The sequence below is a fragment of the Palaemon carinicauda genome, chromosome 18 (genome assembly GCF_036898095.1).
Source record: "Palaemon carinicauda isolate YSFRI2023 chromosome 18, ASM3689809v2, whole genome shotgun sequence".
NCBI lineage: Eukaryota > Metazoa > Arthropoda > Malacostraca > Decapoda > Palaemonidae > Palaemon > Palaemon carinicauda.
This window is the reverse complement of record NC_090742.1, coordinates 70,839,348-70,860,020: the sequence shown is the minus strand read 5'-3', so window position 1 is coordinate 70,860,020 and position 20,673 is coordinate 70,839,348. Positions and strand designations below refer to the sequence as shown.

The window sequence follows — 20,673 nt, the reverse complement described above, 5'->3', positions numbered from 1 at the left end:
CCCAGAAAATATATACTGCAAAATGTGCTTGAAAAAAAAGTAACCCCTGGGGGTTAAGGGTTGGAAATTTCCAAATAGCCTGGGGGTAAAAGGGTTAATATTTCTAGTAATTTGTACTTTCTAGATACCATAAAGATCTTAAGCTTTAAATTTCAAAATTCAATTTTGTTTCTCATATCTACTGGTTTCTTTTGTTACAGATTATACTGAAGTTGCTTGGGAAATATGAATTTTTGCCAAGCAACCCACTATATATTAAATGGACTGAATTAATTTGCACACACTACAAATATGAAGAGCTTATGTGTAGAAGTGCACTTTTCTTCCTGACTGGTTTTGATGCTCATGAGTTCAATATGGTGAGTGTCCTATGAATTCATTTACATTGGAAATTTAACTTGAAGTTAATTGTATGGTTAACAATGAATCTTTATTTCGAACTACACTACACATTTCCTTGTACTGTAGCTGCTTTTATTTCATAAAATTGTTATTTTATAATTTCAATTACGGTAATTACTGTACTGTATTTGTAACTAAATAATGACCTATATTTTAAAAAAGCCCATAAAACTGATTGAGGTTGTGAAAACTTTAAGGATTACACATTTACCAATGACAACTTCTTAATGTCGAAGAATATCTAATGTTATCCAGAAATCCCTTGATTGTGGTCAAGAAGTTTGTATGATTGGTCTTGGTTTTAGTGCAGCCTTTGACCATGTTAATCATGGAGCTCTTGTCTTCAAACTCAAACAGTTGGGAGTGGGTGGGTCTTTTCTAAGTGACATTATTGAATGTTTAAGTAATATATCGCAAACAGTTGTTATTGATGGGCATCATAGTAAGTATAGGAATGTGATATCTGGTGTTCCTCAGGGTAGTGTTCTTGGCCCATTACTTTTCATACTACAGTATATACACATGACGTGTGGTTTGGCCTAGAAAACAAGCTCATTGCACATGCATATGATGCTACTCTCTTTGCATAAATTCCATCTCCTGATTGTAGATCTGGGGTTGCTGAATCCCTTAATAAAGATCTAGCCAAAATTAGTGCTTTGTGAAAATTATGGGGCATGAATTTTAATCCTAACAAAACTCAAAGTATGATTGTAAGTAGGTAGAGGACAGTGGCTCCTCAACATCTGGATCTCAGCATTGATTGTGTTTTTTTAACTATGGTTTAAAATTTTGTGTGTGAGTCTCAACAGAAAATTTACTTTTGAGAAACACATTACTGTATATTTGTCTCTTCTTCAACTGTATAAAAAGCTGGCTTATTGAGAAAGCTTCAGTGATCAATCTATTCTGAAGAAGTGTTTTAATTCTTTCATTTTACCTTGTTTCGAGTATTGTTCTCCTGTCTGATGTTCAGCAGCTGATTCTCATCTTAACTTGTTGAACAGGAACTTATGGTCTGTTAAATTTCTTATTCCTGATCTAGATATTAATATCTGCCTCCGTCGTTCAGTTAGTTTGTTATGCTTATTGCATAAGATTTGTTCACAATTCTGACCATCCTTTGCATTCAGATTTTCCCGGACAGTACCATCCTGTGTGTAATACTAGGCATGCAGGTAATTCTAATAGTCATGCCTTCATCATGAGGCTGAATACTACACAGTATTCTAAAAGTTTTATTCCAACTGTGACCAATTTGTGGAATGGTCTCCCTAATTGGGTAGCTGAATCGGTAAAAGCTCAAACTTGCCGCAAATATTTTTATAATTAACAAGCTAACATAGGCTCTTTTTAGAGTTTAAATGTTTCAGATCTATTTTAATGTTGGTACTGTTCTTGAGATATTTTATTTTAATTGTTCATTACTTCTCATATAGTTTATTTATTTCCTAATTTCCTTTCTTCACTGGGCTATTTTTCCCTGTTTGAGATCTTGGGCTTATAGTATCCTGCTTTTCCAACAATGGTTGTAGCTTAACTGGGAAAAATAATAATAATATTGTTATGGAATTTTAATGCACTTTGACACCAGAATGCACCTGGACTCTAAATTGAAACTTAACTGATCAGCGTATGCCAACGAGTTCGCCTGTGCACGATTATTATTATTATTATTATTATTATTATTATTATTATTTCTACGACTTGCTAAGGTGTAAACCTAGTTGGAAAAGCCGGATGCTATAAGATCAGGGGCTCCAACAAGGAAAATAGCCCAGTGGGGAAAGGAAACAAGGAAAAATAAAATATTTTAAAAACAGTAACAACATTAAGATAGATATCTCACACATAACTACTGGAGGAAAAATTAAAGACAATCTTCTTCCTGTACTCCAATGGGAACGTGCCCTTATCTGCTTGTGTGCACTCCTACAGTAGCGCACCCTTCTGCAGAAGCACATGCTCTCGCAAAAGCGTGCTCTCATGTCTATGCTCAACTTTTTCCGTAATCTCACAATCGCCTTTTAGTAACGCTAGACGCTTGATAATTCTACCGTCAGAACTCGCTCTTAGTGGGGTGTTAGGTAACGGACAGGCGCGGTGAGCAAAATTTCGCGAATTGTACATGACCAACTCAAGGCCCATTGCCTACGTGCAGTCGATTAACATACTGCCAAATATTGTTTTTACTTGGTTTCTATCACAGTACTGTATAATTACCGCATATTTTTGTGTAAAGGACGACCCCATGTAAAGGGCGAACCCCAAAATTTCCTTTAGAAAAAGCGCTCTTATTTGATTTATTTTGATTTTGAAGGCTAAAGTAAGTAAAAAAAAGAGTAATAATAACATTATTATGACATAATCAATACTTGGTAAGATATCTGTTGCTGCGAAAGCTAACCTCTACACAGATGTGTAAATGCGTTCTTTTATTTGTTATGATTGGCGATGGAACATAAACAAAGCAATGGTTTTGGTTTTAAATGGTGCATTTAGCAAAAGGATGACATGAAATAGTCTTTATTTAATTTATTTTGCATTTCTAAGTATACAGCAAAAGCATTTAAATCAATTTAGACGGAACGGAGTACGGTGCACTATTCAAGGATGACTGGTCAAAGTCCTGTACAGTACTGCTGAAGAGCTGGTGCATTCACTCTAGGAGGAGCTGTGAACCATGTTGTTCTTGGGCTATCTTTCTAAGGTAGGGGAACTCCTTCAGTTAGGTCAAGGACGATCACAAATGGGAGGTCGTTCGCCAACAAGCGAGTTCTTTCGAACAGGTATATTTTTGTGACAAGAGGGACAAGTGCATTTCAGTACTTGTGTCTTTCCTGATGAGGGAGAGAGCCCTGGTGAGTGATTGCAACTAGGGGCATGCATGGTCAGGATTATGTCCTTCTGCTTTTATGAGCAGTCGGGTTGGCAAGTTCTTGTGAACAAGAGTGTGCTCAGGCACATGAGAGTGCAGAAGGATAGAAGCATACGCCTTTCCGGGAGAGCGTAAATGTCAAAGTTCACTATCACTTCTAAGTGCACCTCCAAGGTGACTAAGGAAGAGAGCCCCAATGGCCTTGGCCTCCTCCTTATTGAAATACAGTGCAGGTTCCATATTAGGTCCAGGGAGGGTGAGTAGAACCTCAACGATCCATGGATTGTTCTGACTTCTGGTATCAATTTTGGGAGAAAAGTCAAAAGATATAGATCTGACGACTTAGAGCCTTCTCCAGTGAAAGTTAAAAACCCAGAATATGAAGTAACCTTATTAAAGAGCCTTGCTATTATCAGCCAAATTAACAGATTGTGGGAAGCTTTCACTTATTTGATCCCCGTAGGACTCAAGACCTATCTTGGAACTTTGCTGGCCTAAACAGGTTCTCGAAGCAATCGAGAATGCAGATACGTAAATTTCTGGGAAAAGTAATTTTCCAAGGGCAAGTCATTCGAACAAAATTCTACGATTGGAACTCTCTTGGCAGAAGATATTTTGTGTACCAGTGGAAGCCAGTCCTTCCTCTGGGCCCATTGACACCACGTTTACAACCCTGACTCCAGGTATATTGATGGAAAGACTCAGGTCAGAGCCTCCATAGAAACTGCTTCCATGGCGGCGACTTCCTGGCTGGACCATGAGCCGGGTGCAGTGGCATGCTTTGTCTCTTCTCCTGACCATTTAAAATTAAAGAACAAAAAGGAATTTACTGGCCTGTGGTAGCCCAGGCAAAGCTAGTCATTCTGAAGGATAGATCTTTATCACCTTGGTTCAGGAGTTCGTGGCCTGGACCTCATGTCCAGGCGCGCCATGCGTCCAACCCTTCATCTCTTCCATACATAGGCAACTAGCGGAAACCAGAGAGACTTGTCTTCCTGTTGGGGCTTGGGAGGAGGAAACATTACAACTCATCCTTTAGTACGAAAGGAATGAGGAAATAGATCCTAAAACTGTTCTTTTTGGTTTAGTGCAACATTCAGACACGCATTCTCACAAGGGTACAAGAGGACCACCCCAAATTCAAACACATGAAGCCAGAGGTTCCAGGATACCTGTAACCTTGAATCCGTAGTAGGGACTCAAAAGATCGTATAGCAAACCTAGCTCCGACAAGAGACAAGAAGCTTCTTATCTAAGGCCAGATTGAGAGGGTAAGATCAGCTGGTCTTTTACTTTTTCCTTCTTCCCCTTCCTTAGGGTGCAGCAGTCATTCTGTTATTTGCTGGCCCAGACAATGAATGCATGTAAGCCACATGATCAAGTAACTTTTTTAGCAATATGTTTGTTTAGAAATACAATACTATATGTCCCATATCCTCCTACTCTAGGAGAATGGACAATTGCATGCACCCGTGTTCTCATATGACTAAATTTAGACAAATTATCCTCCATATGGCTATAGGTTCTTCCCTTGACCATATACTATTCTATGGTAGAACCCTAGCTTCATGCCAGGTCATTAGGAGGTTGATAGCAAGTTGCCACTTTCACTTCTACACAGGACCAAAGTGTTTTGACATTCCTGGGAAAGTAAATCAGCCAGTTAGTTATAGGAACTTCCTCCCTTCTAAGGATGAGGGTTTGTATCTGAATAGGAAAAAATCACAAAATTTTAAAGTAATTTGTATTCTTCCTACCTATACCAATCTGGATCCTTCAAGTTACATTTCCCTCTTCAACCACCCTGCAAGCCTTAGGTTTAATGTTAAAATGGCTACTCAGTGTGCTGTGGGGGTGTGTGGGCAGCTTCCCTGCCACCTGGCAGTAACTACCGACACCTTGATATAAATCATAATAGCTGAGTTCCAGCTACACTGAAAGCATGACCTATTAAAGGACTCAAGTTTATAGGTTTGTATAGTTATTGAGAACTATGATGTAATTGAAAAGTAGATCATTGCAAAATACTACTACAGTACATACTCTTCACCTTCCACTTAGGCTATCAACTCTCCTTACTACAGGAAAGTGACACTCATATTGCTCTCTTCTCAAGGCTGGTTAAATATTGATGCCTACCCTAAAATCTAAAAATTTCCCATTTTCTTTCACTGTTATAGTATTGCCCCTATTGTAGAGTCTTGAGATTATGTGGTGATGTATGGTAATAAGAGCGAGTTGGTATCTTATTACTGTGTTGTTTTTTCCAGTCTTCTCATTCCATGTTAAGGCAGATGTGTAATTCTGCCTGCGATAAGCATTTTTTAAGGGGTTATTTATCTGCAGACTAATAAGGGATGTCTTTTTTTTTAATTGGCTATGGATTTTTATGCTGATAGGTTAAGAGATTTATCACCAAGTGGTAAAGGTTCGTAATATCTCTGTATCATGTATTGAGAGCCCATGAGGGCAGTAAGGAAAGGGAATTAGATGTTTTTGATAGACTTGACAGATGCTTATTTGATGAATTGGAATCAAAGAAACTTCTTGGTTTTATGGCTATTTCAAAAATATGTCCAGTCCATTCAAGTACCCATGATTTGCATTCTTCTAATTCAAGCTCAGAGGATTCTATATTTGGGGATGATAAATGCAGCAGTTTCTTTTTGAGCTTCTCCATCAGAAAAGAGGATTTTGTCATTCTTGCATTTTCTTAAGAATTTCAAGTAGATGAAAGTAATGCCAGTTTGTGTGTGGTTGAGGCTACTCAGGACAAAGGCATCTTTTGAAAAGTTTGTTTTGATGAGTTGCTTAAAGATCAAAGATATCTAGGCTTAATACCATTTTCAAGCATCTAGGATTATATTTATCCGTTTATCTTATCTTATGTATTCGGGTTCTTTGTAAGTGAGAAACCTTTGGTTATTTATCAGGAAGGTCTATGGGAATTTAAAGGCAGTGTTAATAATATTTTAAAGAGTTCTTGTTTTAAACCTTTGGAAGATCTTTCTTTTAAAAATATAAAAGCTAAGGCACTTTTTCTCTTAGCTTTGGCCTCTGTAAAACATATTAGTAAGATACTGGTTCTCCCCAATAATGTGTAATTTGTTATTGAAACAAAATTAATTTGTCTGTCACCTACCTTCTGAGCTAAAGAAGATTTTAAGGAAATCAGAATGACTGCATGTAGCAGAAAGAAAAACAGTGTTGTCACATATGATTACATTGTTGCCACGATGCAATGAAATAGTGGTCTTACAGTGTGAAAAGATAAATGGAAGCTTAGATATAATTCTTCTACAAGGTAATGATAAAATGAAAGTACATAAATGCTTATAAACTTTACGTAGTATAACGTCTGTACAACATAATATCACATATCTATACATCTCTCAATTTTTCCACATTCCTCTATTGGAGAAAAAGGGTTGTCATTACTTCAGAAGATAGTTTTCTTTGTCCCAATTAAATTTTAATGAAACAAGACAGAAAAATTAGAGATTCCAAGACCCCCTCTATTCAAAAGGCTATGTCATTAGGGTGGCAGAAGGTCACAGTGAAGCCTTGCTTTATAAGGGTTATTGGGCATTCAGTATGGTGGTAGTTGAAGTGTATTATGTATAGAACTTATTCTTTTGATTGCACTTCTTAGATTTTTTTATAAGTTATAGTTATGTTTTTCTATGAGAAATTGCAGGGTGTAGGGTACTATTGTAGGTACTGTATATGTTTCTGCATAAAGTATGGTAAAGGGTAATTGGTAAGGAATTCTTAGTTATTATATTAAATTACTTTGTTCTGTATAGCTATTTATTACATTTTGTCCCTCATTGGTATTTATTAATATTAAAAATTTCCTTTATCTGGATTTACAAGTTATTAAATGATAATAACTAGCTTATAGCTGTTACTGTTAAACTTATCTTATGAAAGGTCTCTGGTGCTTAGAGTAGGTTTTTAGTCTAAGGATTTAGATTTTCTCTTTCTTTCTTTCACTATCCAACCTCCATCAGAGTGTGAGATTCAGCCATATGAATGCCAGGGAAGGTTCATTGAAATAAATAGGCTTTTGATAATAAAATTTATTATTTCTATACTCAACTGGCTTTCATATCATGAGTCCTTGCCTCCCTATTGAACGTGTTTGTATTTAAAGACGACTGGAAAATCATGGTGAAAAGATACCCTAGTGCTCTTATTGCCATATACTGCTGTATAATATCAATACTCCACTATAAGGGCAGTACTACTGTCCAGCGAAAGAAAAAAAGAAATATTTTTACTTTACGGCAGACATCGACATCTAACCAGTTTCTAGAAGGAAGTAAATTTAGTGCCAGGTGAATATAGAAATGTATTTTATTATTAAAATTCCACTTATTTCATCTATCTATTGTTATTTTCTTTAGAGTATTATTATTATTATTATTATTATTACTTGCCAAGCTACAACACTAGTGGAAGAGCAGGATGCTCTAAGCATGGAGGCTCCAACAGGGAAAATAGCCCCGTGAGGAAAGGAAACAAGGAAAGATAAAATATTTTAAGGTTTTTTTATAATTGTTTTTAGGGGGAATGGAACAGATTGATCCAATTTGTATAAACTCTAAACAGGGAAAATTGAATCTTTTCAAACAAACCAATTGGATTTATAGATTTAAGCTATTCATTTGCCATAGTTCGAACAGCCCTTTGGAATGAATTAAGTTCATCCTCCAAGGTTCAGTTGTACTGTGTTATTGTTGATAGTAGATATATAATGAAACTAGTTCTTGTTTTAAGGAAATTGATCATGTCTAACTCAAAATGTTTACTCTTCAATTATTATTTGTATTTAAAACTTTGCTATCTTTATTTCCATCTCTGTGTAATTAGACTTGGTTACCAGTTATATTGGGTCATGGAGCAGAAGGTACTTCAACCAAAACTGTCATTCATTTTGCTCAAGAGGTCAATTCAGGTTTGTAGCACTGTTATTTAGTGTCATGTAGATTACATTGACCATATTTAATTTTGTTGTTAAAAAAGTGGTGTATGGAAAATTTCTAAATTTGAAAAATTATATATTTGAAATACTTGAACCCATTTATTTTGCACAGGCAAGTTTCAAAAGTATGACTACGGCTACTATGGTAATATGAAAATATATCACCAGCACACTCCCCCACTATACGATTTAAGTCAAGTTACAGCTCCTGTAGCTCTTCTCTGGGCAAACAATGATTGGCTTGCAGATCCCAAAGTTAGTATGAATTTTCTTTTGTCGTTTTCCCTCATTTTTAGAGCTCAGATTACATAGTGAAAGAAGTCTGTTTTTTTCTTTTCTCTTCATTATAAGAATTTGAGATTTTTTTATAAATAACTTCCCATTCTTATTGCATATTCTGTTTGAGAATGTTGGTTTACAATTTGTTATTTATATTTAAAATAAACCAACTTCTCAAAAGTTTAATTACAGTACATTCTTATTAGTACCAAATTTCTATGTTTTATTGTGTAATTAATTTATTTAATTATTTTTTCTTCCATAAAGGATGTTGCAGGCCTTGCTGCGGGTCTTCCAAATCTTGTAGTTAACCTCAAGATGCCTTTGCCTGATTTTAACCATATAGACTTTATATGGGGAAGAGATTGTAAAAAACTAGTCTATGACAAGATCCTTAAATATCTGCCCTTCTTTTAAAAGGTAATATATTTAATTTTTCTGTCATTTTCATTGTTATTAAAATTCTATTTGTGGTCTTAATGACTTTCTTGAAAGGTGTATTTTTCAGCGAGAGGTGAAAATGGTTGCAAGGCCAAATTTAAAAGGTGGACACAGTGGTTGAAGGAAATGGAAGGATAAATTAATAGGTATTAGGACATGAAGCTGGAGCTTAAGAAATCTTAGTGATTTTTGGAATGTCCCATGGAATACACTTTACATAAGCTAACCTACAATACAGTAGAGGATATGTTAAAAAAAAAAACCATAGGGGGCAGGAAGAATATAATGTACCGTACAGTATACAGTATTGGACAACTGTACTGTTGTTTCTAGTTAAAAATTTAAGGCACACATCTTAATTTGATATTTAGAATGGATAATACCATATGATTTTCTTTGCTTAATCTTTTTTCTTTTAACTTGAAGATATAAATATTCAAATTACATTATTTCATACATACCTGAGGTTCACCCATTTATTAGTGATGTCAAGAACTCCAAGGCTGACATGCCCAACCATAACATTCTAAGGGAGAAAGACAATTGAAGTGAGGGAGAGTGGGAATTATTTTCATTCCTTAATGAAGAAGCTAGGTGAACCACAAGTAAAGTATTGAAAAGATACATTTTATTATCAAAATTCTGTTTTATTTCTATAAACCTCCTGAAGTTCACATTGCTTCTCTCTTGATGCTGGGGTCATATCACCGTTTAACCCAAAAACCTTTAAAAAAAATTCCTGTTTTATTTCCTTTCAGTAGGCTTAGGCTTTTAGAGATATTTTCTGGATTTATGAGTAATTACTTCATATTTTGTACAAGGGAATTGTTTCTGGGTGATCATGAACTACCTTCACTTATTCTCTCTTGGCAGGTGCAGTATTATGATTTAGAAAATTGTTGTAAGAAGTGCAAAGGCCTTATTGTTCCTCTTATGGCAACAGCCTTTGTGGTTTTGTGATAAAGCACAGGGACTATTTACGTTTCTCAGTGGATGGGACAGTATTTAATGTGCAGAAACATTTTTAAATGTCTTTCCCTATTTTGGGTCTTGTCACCATCATCATCGTCTCCTCCTATGCCTATTGAGTATTGACGCAAATGGCCTCTGTTAGATTTTGCCAGTCATTTCTATCTTGAGTTTTTAATTCAATACTTTTCCATTCACCATCTCCTACTTCATGCTTTGTAGTCCTCAGCCATGTAAACCTGGGTCTTCCAACTCTTCTAATACCTTGTGTGTCCTGTATTAGATGTAAATAGAATTGATAAGTTGATTGGTCAAGTGGGTAAGGCGCAAGGTGACTTTTTTATGTAAATTTCTATGTCCTTGGAAGCGATAGAGAAAGGAGATTGAATGTTTTCAGTAGACCTCACAGTTGCTTACTTCCACATCCCTATATAAATATGAGAAAATACTTCCACATCCCTATATAAATATGAGAAAATATCTCCACTTCATGAATGATTCAAAGCTTTACCAATTCAAGTACCAGTGTTTCATTCTCAGGATGGCCTCTCAAATCTTCACCAAGATGATGACCCCATTTCCAAATGGATAAGGATTCTGAGACCCAGGGTTCTTTAATACATGTACAATTGACTGTTATTAATGATTGTTGGAAAGGATTCTGGTTCAACAAGTGTGGTTGCTCAGGTTACTGGAATAGTTGGGGATCCTAGTCAATTTGGAAAATTCTCTTCTGATTCCAATTCAGAAGATTCTATGCTTGGAAATGATGATGGCATTAGTTCCTTTTCAGCCTTTTCCATCCGAAAGCAGGACTCTGTTTTTTCTTCTATTACTGAAAAGGTTTAAAAGGATAAAGTTTATGTCAGTTTAGATGTGGTTGAGACTTTTGGGGAACATGGCTTCATTACAGAAATTCTTTCCGATGGGATGCTTAATGATGCGTTTTTCCAATATCTTATCATTCAGAATTGCAAGAATATTTATCTGGACATAATATCTGTTCCAGTAATGAAGAACCAGCTTCATCTGCTGAGTTGGTTGGAAGATCACAGTAGGTTATCCTATATCCAAGAGAGTTTCTTTAGAAAATAGATCTCGGACCTCTCTTTTCACTGAAGGATGGGGAGCAATGTTAAATCTAATCCATCATGGAAATGGGTAATGCAACAATCAACTCTTCATAGTAATTGCCTAGAACTTATAATGGTATCTAAGGCCCTGGATCAAGAGTCATTGGTAAAAGGAAAGACTGTGGCAGTGTTTTCAGACAATACGACTGCATTAGCCTTCATCTGGAAACAAGGGGGAAACAAAGCCGCAATTCCTGTACCGGCCAATAGAAATCCTACGGACTTTGAATAATTTGGAAGGCTTATTCCTTTCTCCCTCAATTTATTCTGGGAAAGTACATCTTAGCAAATTAGTCAAGCAGTAAAATCCTATTTTCAATATTAATCTTACCCGATGATCATGTAGCTGTCAACTCTGTTGCCCGACAGAAATCTAAGGTCGGGATACGCCAGCGATCGCTATACAGGTGGGGGTGTACACAACAGCGCCATCTGTGAGCAGGTACTCAAGTACTTCTTGTCAACAAGAACTCAATTTTTCCTCTGTCGTGCCACAGGCAAGACCTACTAAATACGCCGTCCCTAACTGGATTTGTTTTCACAATGTTTTGGTGAAGTACACTATTCCAGTTTTGAGCTTTCGCTATGCAGGGGTTTTATCTTCATTTCAAAACTTGAACTCGTTTTGGATAGATTTAATTATGGTGACGAAGAGAGTATGGACTCTCTTTCACTTTTAAATGGCCGACCCTTCCCTTAGACGGAAGTGTTGGTGACGAAGAGAGTATGAACTCTCTTTCACTTTTAAATGACCGACCCTTCCCTTAGACGGAAGTGTGTTTAGGTTTTTGGTAATTTTGCTTAACAAGTTATAGATCTACTGTATTTATTTTATATCTCTCCGCCATTTATAGGCCTCTTCGATTAACTTTCCATTTATTATAAACTTATAAAAAATTAATTTTTATGTTTGTTTATATGCGACCTTTCCTAATAGTAGGCGGTCCTTACTTGGAACCGAAGTTAATTAACATTGAGCCCGTCATATCGTATTTCCTTTTAAGAATTTATACTTTTTTAATTTTAATGTTTTTGAAAGAATTTCTTTGATAGTCTCGTACTGTTTTCAAAGATGAACTAACGTTTAGTTTAGTCTCCGCAGTTGTTGACGTTCAGAACGTTCAACATGCGCTCTATCGTTACGATAGAGAGAGAGTATTTCACGGTTTCACGTTGCAGTAAGAGTAAACCGATTCTAGCGTTTCGTTCATTCTTTCTTAGCTTAAATGGTTTTAATTCTAATAAAGGAACTTTTTATTTGGGAAACCTTTCAGTTTTTTTCCTTTAACAAATAATATGTTTTAACGATATATAATTGGGCTCATCTCTCAGGTTCTAGGTCAAGAGAGAGAGAGAGAGATAGAGACGGAGGGAGAGAAAGGAGAATAAACGTTTCGTTCAAGCGGGTAACGTTGTTCTCGTTTTTTACTCTTCTCCCTAGTCGCTTTAGGGGAAGAAGGTAAAACGTTTCTAGAGTTTTATTCTTGTTCCCAGGCTTTATGCGGTGAGAGATTTTAAACGTAGTTTATTTGATCTAGTGTTTAGTCTCTTTTCCAGCCACTGAATTCTTTATCTTTCATTATGTTTTTCTGTTGCATTGTAAAACTGTTTTCGCAATTACTACCTTTTAATGAAGGATAGGATTGCGTGTTTCAGGTACAAATCACTTAAAGTTTCGAGTTCAGTGAAATAAGTGCAAACAGAAAATCAAAAGTGATAAAGTGATATGCGCAAAGTGTTACAGTGTTGCATTCGAGGGTTCGTCTGTTCGTGCCAGTTGTTCACCTAGTCCGATACCTCTTACAAGCTCCCAAGCCCAGGGGAGAAGTAATGTCGAAGGACTTATGGGTTCCACAGGCCTTGATCGACGAACAGACGTTTCCCTCCGTGGTTTCGGGTGTATCTACACACGTTGCCGACGTGATCACCCCACCCACACAAAGACGAGAGAGCCCATTTATTCCTCGTCTGCGGAAGAGGTTTCTCGCAGAAACCATGGACCAAATCTTGCAGCTTTTAAGTGCAAGTCGGTCCCTTCCGCGCAAGTCCAACGGCCTAGGTGTAGCCACTGGGTCAGTTCGGACTCGCTGCAGTCTTCGACGACTGCACACCTTCCGAGAGAGGCAAGGTGGTACCGCAACAGGCAGTAACTCCGTCTGTTGCCGCACCAGCTGTTTTAGACCCTCAGTCACAACGGACAGTAGCTCCGTTTGTTGCCGTCTTTTATAGACCCTAGTGGTCCATGCTGCAGATATGCAGTCTCAGCTTGCTTCCTTCATGCAGGAGTATCGTGCTGAGAAGGTTGACACTGCACCTGTTAACCTACAACCTGCCACGGTTGTGCGCTCAGCAGATACTGCGGCTGCCTGCTCCCACACTCCACCTGTGAGAGCTCCACCACCGATGCACAGTCGACCCTGCCAGACGCATGTTCATGCTGCACCCTCCGTTGACATGCGTGAGCTACCGCATCAGCAGTGGGAAGGTGCTGTCAAGCTGCCGTGTTTTGCCACAATGCGGCATGCTCCGCAACCCACGGCAGTCCCTCCCACGCACCAGCACTCCGCTTTTGTTGTTGCCAGCTCCCACTCTCCGACTGCGGAGAAGGTTGACGATGCACCCGTTGGCCTACAGCCTGCCACGGTTGTGCGCCCGGCATGGCTGCCTGCTCCCACACTCTTGTTGTGAGAGCTCCTCCACCCATGCGCAATCGACCCTGCCAGACGCATGCTGACTCCCACAGACACACGGAGCTCTCCGTTGCCGTGCGTGAGCTACCACAAGCTGCCGTGTTTTGACACGGTGTGTCAGCCTCAGCAACACACTGTGGTTACCGCCACTCGCCCGCAGAAAACTAGTCAGTCAGGAGTTGAGGCTTCCCCACACAGCTTTGGTTGTTGCCAACTCACAGACTGTCTAACAGTTTCATGACATTGCCTTCTGGTGTGCTACTAATACACCAGTGCTGTATGTCCTCACGCACCTGTTGGGGTTGACAGTTCAGGTTTTGACAGTTCACAGACTGTCAAGCAGTTTCATAACGTTGCCTTCTGGTCTGCTGCTTATGCACCAGTGAAACCCTCACTGAGATAACCTAGCTTTTCTCGGACATGATTCCTGTAGATGAGAAAGTGCTGTTCTCCCTCCTTCTGATATTCCCTTGAGGACTCTGTCATTTGGAGAGGAGCCTTAAGCTGCTTAGCCTCCTATGGACTTTAATTAAAGCATAACATGCTTCCAGGGAGGGTAAATGGTTCCGCTTCAGTCGCTAACCCCGTCTGTTGCCACACCTGCTCCCATAGACCTTGGGCTTTGTTGCAAGACATGCAGTCCAAGCTTAGTCCTTGATAGAGGATTTTTTACGGAGAAGAACCTTCTTGCCAACGACCTTCCTACCGGTTGGTTGTACGCCCTGTTGACGCTGAGGTATCCTACTCACGTCCGCCAGTTGAGATGGTTCCTCCACCGGTGCGACCCAGTGTGGGTTGCCAGTCGCACGTTGACGTTAAGCTACTCTCGGAGGTGGTTGTGGACGTTCAGTGTGTCACTGGGAAGACGTTCAACAACCAGCAGAGGTGACTTGTTGTGACGCAGTGCGGCAACCTCAGCAACCCGATAAGGGGTTGTCTGCACTACCCAGACAGTCTAGACAGTTTCGGGTTGTCGCTGTACTTCCTCGCATCCCCATGGTTGACAGTTCACAGACTGTGCAGCAGTACCATGATCTTGTGTCCGGCTCCGTCACGCATCCACCAGTGCGACCGGATTCAGCGAGTCAGACGTTGCCCACTCCGTTGCCGTTTCCTCATCAGTTTCGGATGAGGAACCCTCTGATGAGGACATGGCTGAACAAGACAATCAACCCCCAGCCCTGCTATCCATCCAGAAGATGCTGAAGAAGGAACACGGCCCTGTCAGGCTGTGGATGAGTCTGGTTAGGACACTGTCATCCGTGGTTCAATTGGTGTCACTTGGAAGACTACACCTCAGTCCTCTTCGGTTTCATCTAGCTCTTCACTGGAAAAGGACAAGACGCTAGAAGCGGTCTCGATTCCGGTTTCCGGAAGTTAAGTCTGGTCTGACTTGATGAAAGGACTTTATCAACCTTTTATAGGGTCTTCCCCTGACTGTTCAGACTCCCAACCACGTTCTCTTCTCAGACGCATCGGACGTAGGCTGGGGTGCGACCTTAGGCGGTAGGGAATGCTCGGGATTATAGAACTCGAGTCAAAGGACAATGCATTTTAACTGCAAGAAGCTTCTGGCAGTACGTCTGACCTGGAAAAGCTTCAGGTCTCTCCTTCAAGGCAAAGTAGTGGAGGTGAACACGGACAACTCCCTGCTTTGATGTTCATCTCCTAGCAAGGAGGGACCTACTCTCTGACATGGTGCGAGTTCGCAAGTGACCTCCTCTCCTGTTCAACAGGTCTAGACTTTTCACTAGTAACAAGTTTCTTCCAAGGCAACTTGAATGTCTTAGCAGATTGTCTCAGTAGGAAGGGACAATAATTCCAACATATTGGACCCTCCACAAAGATGTATGCAAGAGACTTTGGGTCACCTGGGGCCAGCCAACCATAGATCTCTTCGCAACCTCGATGTCCAAGAGGCTCTCAATACTTTGCTCACCTATCCCGGACCCAGCAGTGGTTCTTTTAGATGCCTTTCTACTAGATTAGTCTCATCTAGATCTATATGCATTCCCTCCGTTCTAGATTGTCAACAAGGTACTGCAGAAGTTCGCCTCTCACGATGGGACAAAGTTGACACTAGTTGCTTCCCTCTGGCCCGCGAGAGAATAACTTACCGAGGTACTTCGATGGCTAGTAGACGTTCCCAGAACTCTTCCCCTAAGGGTGGACCTGCTACGTCTGCCACGCGTAAGTAGGTAATGCAAGGCCTCCACGCTCTTCGTCTCACTGCCTTCAGAGTATCGAAAGACTCTCGAGAACTGGAGGTTTTTCGAAGGAGGCAACCAGAGCGATTGTTAGAGCAAGGAGAACATCCACCCTTAGAGTCTACCAATCGAAGTGGGAAATCTTCCGAAACTGGTGCAAGTCAGTATCCGTATCCTCGACCAGTACCTCTGTAACTCAAATAGCTGACTTCCTCTTATATCTGAGGAAAGAGCGATCTCTTTCAGCTCCCACTTTCAAGGGTTACAGAAGCATGTTGGCATCAGTCTTCCGTCACAGAGGCTTAGATCTTTCCAACAATAAAGATCTACAGGACCTACTTAAGTCTTTTGAGACCACGAAGGAGCGTCGTTTGGTTACACCTGGTTGGAATTTAGACGTGGTTCTAAGATTCCTTATGTTAGACAGGTTCGAACCACTTCAATCAGCCTCCCTGAAAGATCTCACCTTTAAGACTCTTTTCCTGATATGCTTAACCACAGCTAAAAGAGTCAGTGAGATTCATGCCTTCAGCAAGAACATCGGATTTTCATCCGAAACGGCTACATGTTCTACATCTTGGTTTTCTAGCCAAACACGAGCTGCCTTCTCGGCCTTGACCAATATCGTTCGATATTCCAAACTTATCGTATGGTTGGAAATGAACTAGAAAGAGTATTATGTCCTGTAAGAGCTCTTAAGTTCTATTTTAAAAACCTTTACGAGGCCCGTCTGAAGCTTTATGGTGTTCAGTTAAGAATTCATCTTTGCCTATGTCAGAGAATTCTTTATCCTATTATTTTCAGACTGTTAATACGAGAAGCTCATTCCCTTCTGAATGAGGAAGACCAAGCTTGGCTGAAGGTAAGGACACACGAAGTTAGAGCTGTCACAACTTCCGTGACCTTTAAACAAAATAGATCTCTGCAAAATATATTCGACGCAACCTTTTGGAAAAGCTAATCAGTGTTCGCGTCTTTTATCTTAAGAATGTCCAGTCTCTTTACGAGAACTGCTACACTCTGGGACCATTCGTAGCAACGAGTGCAGTAGTGGTGGGGGCTCCACCACTACAATTCCCTAATTCCAGAACCTTTTTAATCTTTCTCTTGAAATATTTTTGGGTGGTCCGGAAGGCTAAGAAGCCTTCCGCATCCTGGTTGATTTGGCGGGTGGTCAAATTCTTTCTTGAGAAGCGCCTAGATTAGAGGTTGTGATGAGGTCCTTTAGTATGGGTTGCAGCCCTTCATACTTCAGCACCTAGGAGTCGCTCAGCATCCTAAGAGGACCGTTACGCTCAGTAAGGAAGACGTACTTAAAAAGGCAGAGTAATGGTTCAAGTCGACTTCCTTACCAGGTACTTATTTATTTTATGTTTGTTATTTTGAATAACTGCTAAAATGAGATACGGGATACTTAGCTTCTAATGTTAACATGTATGCTGGTCTCCACCCACCACCCTGGGTGTGAATCAGCTACATGATCATCGGGTAAGATTAATATTGAAAAATGTTATTTTCCTTAGTAAAATAAATTTTTTGAATATACTTACCCGATGATCATGAATTTAAGGACCCTCCCTTCCTCCCCATAGAGAACCAGTGGACCGAGGAGAAAATTGAGTTCTTGTTGACAAGAAGTACTTGAGTACCTGCTCACAGATGGCGCTGTTGTGTACACCCCCACCTGTATAGCGATCGCTGGCGTATCCCGACCTTAGATTTCTGTCGGGCAACAGAGTTGACAGCTACATGATCATCGGGTAAGTATATTCAAAAATTTATTTTACTAAGGAAAATAACATTTTACCATTATTCATTAGGTGATAAACAAGTTTAGTCTCTATGAACAGCAGGATGACACTGGTGGCTCCATTATGACCCCCAAAGAGAGTGGCTTACCGATATGTGACCTCTGTTGTTGGTGTTTATGTGGAGGCTACCTTACAAAGCCAATTTTTTAGACTGCCTGGTGGCATTGTACATCTAAACCCGTAACGTACTATGTTTATTATTATTACTAGCTAAGCTACAACTACTAATTGGAAAAGGAAGATGCTCTAAGCCCAAGGGCTCCAACAGGAAAAAAATAGCCCAGTGAGGAAAGGAAATAAATAAATTATTTGAGGAATAATGAACAATTAAAATATTTAAAAAACAGTAATATCTAAACATATTTCATATACTTTATAAACTATAACAAGACTTATGTCAGCCTGTTCAATAAAAACATTTGCTGCAAGTTTGAACTTTTGAAGTTCTATGGAAGACTATCCATCGTATTCTCAGAAACAAAGGGTTTTCATGGTTCTATAAATTGTCTAGAACTGTATGTTCCTAAAGACAATCTTACTAATAATGTGTATCAGAGACAATGATGTGTTTTATTTTAATGAGTTCAAGTTAAGAAATGTATCAGTGACTTGAAATTGTTTGGGTAATGTTAGATTTTTTTTTTTTTTTTTTTTTTTTAATGAAAAAAAAAAACTAAATTTTGGAATTTTGGCTATGAAGGGTTATAGATCTATACCTAATCATCTATGATTAAATTGATCCATTTCAGGTATTATTGCGCGTGTGTTTAGGTCTTTTGATATTGAAAAACCTCCAATAGTCAGATCTATATTTTGGAATTTAGATATAGGATTACAGTACTATATTTAAAAGCTTCACATTTTGAACTTTTGGAAAATCTCTCGGTTAAATATAAAAAGTCTTACAGTTGAATATCTCACAATTAAGACACTTTTCCTAGTTGGAAAAGCAGGATGCTATAAGCCCAAGGGCTTCAACAGGGAAAATAGCTTATTGAGGAAAGGAAACCAGGAAATATACTACAAGAGAAGTTTAAGAACAATAACATTAAAATAAATCTTTCTCATATGAACTATTAAAACTAAAAAAACTAAAGGAAGGGAAACAAGACAGAAAAGTGTGCCCGAGTGTACCCTCAAGCAAAGAGAATTCTACCCCAAAACAGTGGAAGACGTTGATATCAATTAATGCAAAAGTGCATTACAGGCGCAATCTTATAATGTAGGATTTGGAGAACATAAGATGATATTTATTTTGCCTACATCCACAGCTAAGAAGGTTTTTAAGACAAAAGATTTTCCACAGTTCTTTCAAATACCCTCATTAGGAAGGGCAGTTAGTATTTCATCAGAAAGTAAGTTTCCATGTCTTGTGAAAACTGTAAAGTATTATTTTGAGAAGACTATAAACATTTGAAGTAATGTTCCTAATTTGTTTTGTGGGATTAGAATTCTATGTCATGCTTTGTCCAAAAATGCTGATGTCCTTGTTTAAAAGTTTGGTCACAGAGGCTTACTAAGAGTTGGATCCAAGTAATTTGGTATTTGCTAAACATTGTTATAGAATCGTGGTTTGCTCATGAAGATTGCTGGGCTTCCTCTAAGTTACACAGTGCGGGGATTATATAGATGCATGATTAGGTAGAAAGGTAATATTTAGGGAAAACAATCTGGAGATTCAAGTTCCAAACTTTAGTTTGAGACAGTTTCTTAATGTTAGAAATAATCTCTCAAGATGAGGATTATGAATTACTGTGGTATGAGTAATAACAGTAGTATTTATGTTTGGTTATTAGTATCATTATAAGTTATTATGCAGTTGCTCAGTCACATGTATACTGTATATCAAATACATATATTAAGGGTAATTTTTCATGAATCTACAGTACTATGATGCATAAAAATCTAATGCGGTGTATTTTTTATTACAGTTTGGGAAAACATCTAATGCAATGTAGGAAATCTAGACTGGTCTAGAACAAATATAATCGTGCATACATGGATACTGGTAAGGAAGTGACATCATTTAAAGCGATGCAATTCAGAAATTATGTTATACAGCTTAGTAAATATGGGCTTCTTTGTGAAAGTATTTTATCAAGTGAATAGGAATAATTTTAGTAATATCATAGGAAATCATGTAGACGTAAGTTCTTTTATTACAAAGAACCTAACGAGCATTTTAAGTTTGAGGTTTTAATGATGTACCATGTGACAATTAAGAAATACATACCTGAGGGTAAGTATATAGGGGTTAGTTCCAGTTAGAAGAGAACACACCTCTCTGGAAGTCGGCTATACAATGTCCTACAGAGAGCAGATGAAAGTTATTTTTCCTCTGATTTGATATATCTGTTTTCTTTCTGATCATGGTCATAATAATTTGATTATATTGAACTGTTCTTAAAGAACTAAAGTGTTAAGGACTCTTTACAGTATAATCTCGGTACTGTATATTCACCTGGTCTAGTTACTCAGCCTAAACTTTAACGTATCTTGTGGTTATGAAACGAAGTGTTAATAAATCATTTGATGGAAATCAACTGTATAATTTGAACCCATGCTCTACATATACAGTAGCAACACATAAGCATCTTTTGATTTTTTTTTTATAAGAAAACTACTTTTTCATTTCTCATGATTTATCAAAGGCGAGTGTGTATTGAGAAGTAAATTACTATGTGATTATGTTATATGTTCAGTGAAACTACTGCTTGATATTGTTTTATATGCTCCAAGTGATAAATTTGTTGGAGTTGTGTATTCTATTTAAATTTTTAATATATTTCTATAAACCATCTGTATTATTTATTTTTTTATAACTGTCGCCATCTCGAGTCTTGTCACTATTAATCAGAAGACTATTCAAGTTGTAT

The 20,673-nt window shown here is 38.4% G+C and overlaps 1 protein-coding gene across 1 annotated transcript in view; it reads left to right on the top strand.

The window, feature by feature from the left end:
* LOC137657356 (gastric triacylglycerol lipase-like) overlaps positions 1-20,673 on the top strand; it is a 48,769-nt gene extending 28,096 nt beyond the window's left edge. Inside the window, exons 3-7 of the mRNA XM_068391692.1 lie at positions 201-359; positions 8,156-8,240; positions 8,380-8,522; positions 8,814-8,966; positions 19,729-20,673. Coding sequence (XP_068247793.1) covers positions 201-359; positions 8,156-8,240; positions 8,380-8,522; positions 8,814-8,963 — 537 coding nt within the window. The 3' untranslated portion in view covers positions 8,964-8,966; positions 19,729-20,673. The remainder of the gene's footprint in view (positions 1-200; positions 360-8,155; positions 8,241-8,379; positions 8,523-8,813; positions 8,967-19,728) is intronic.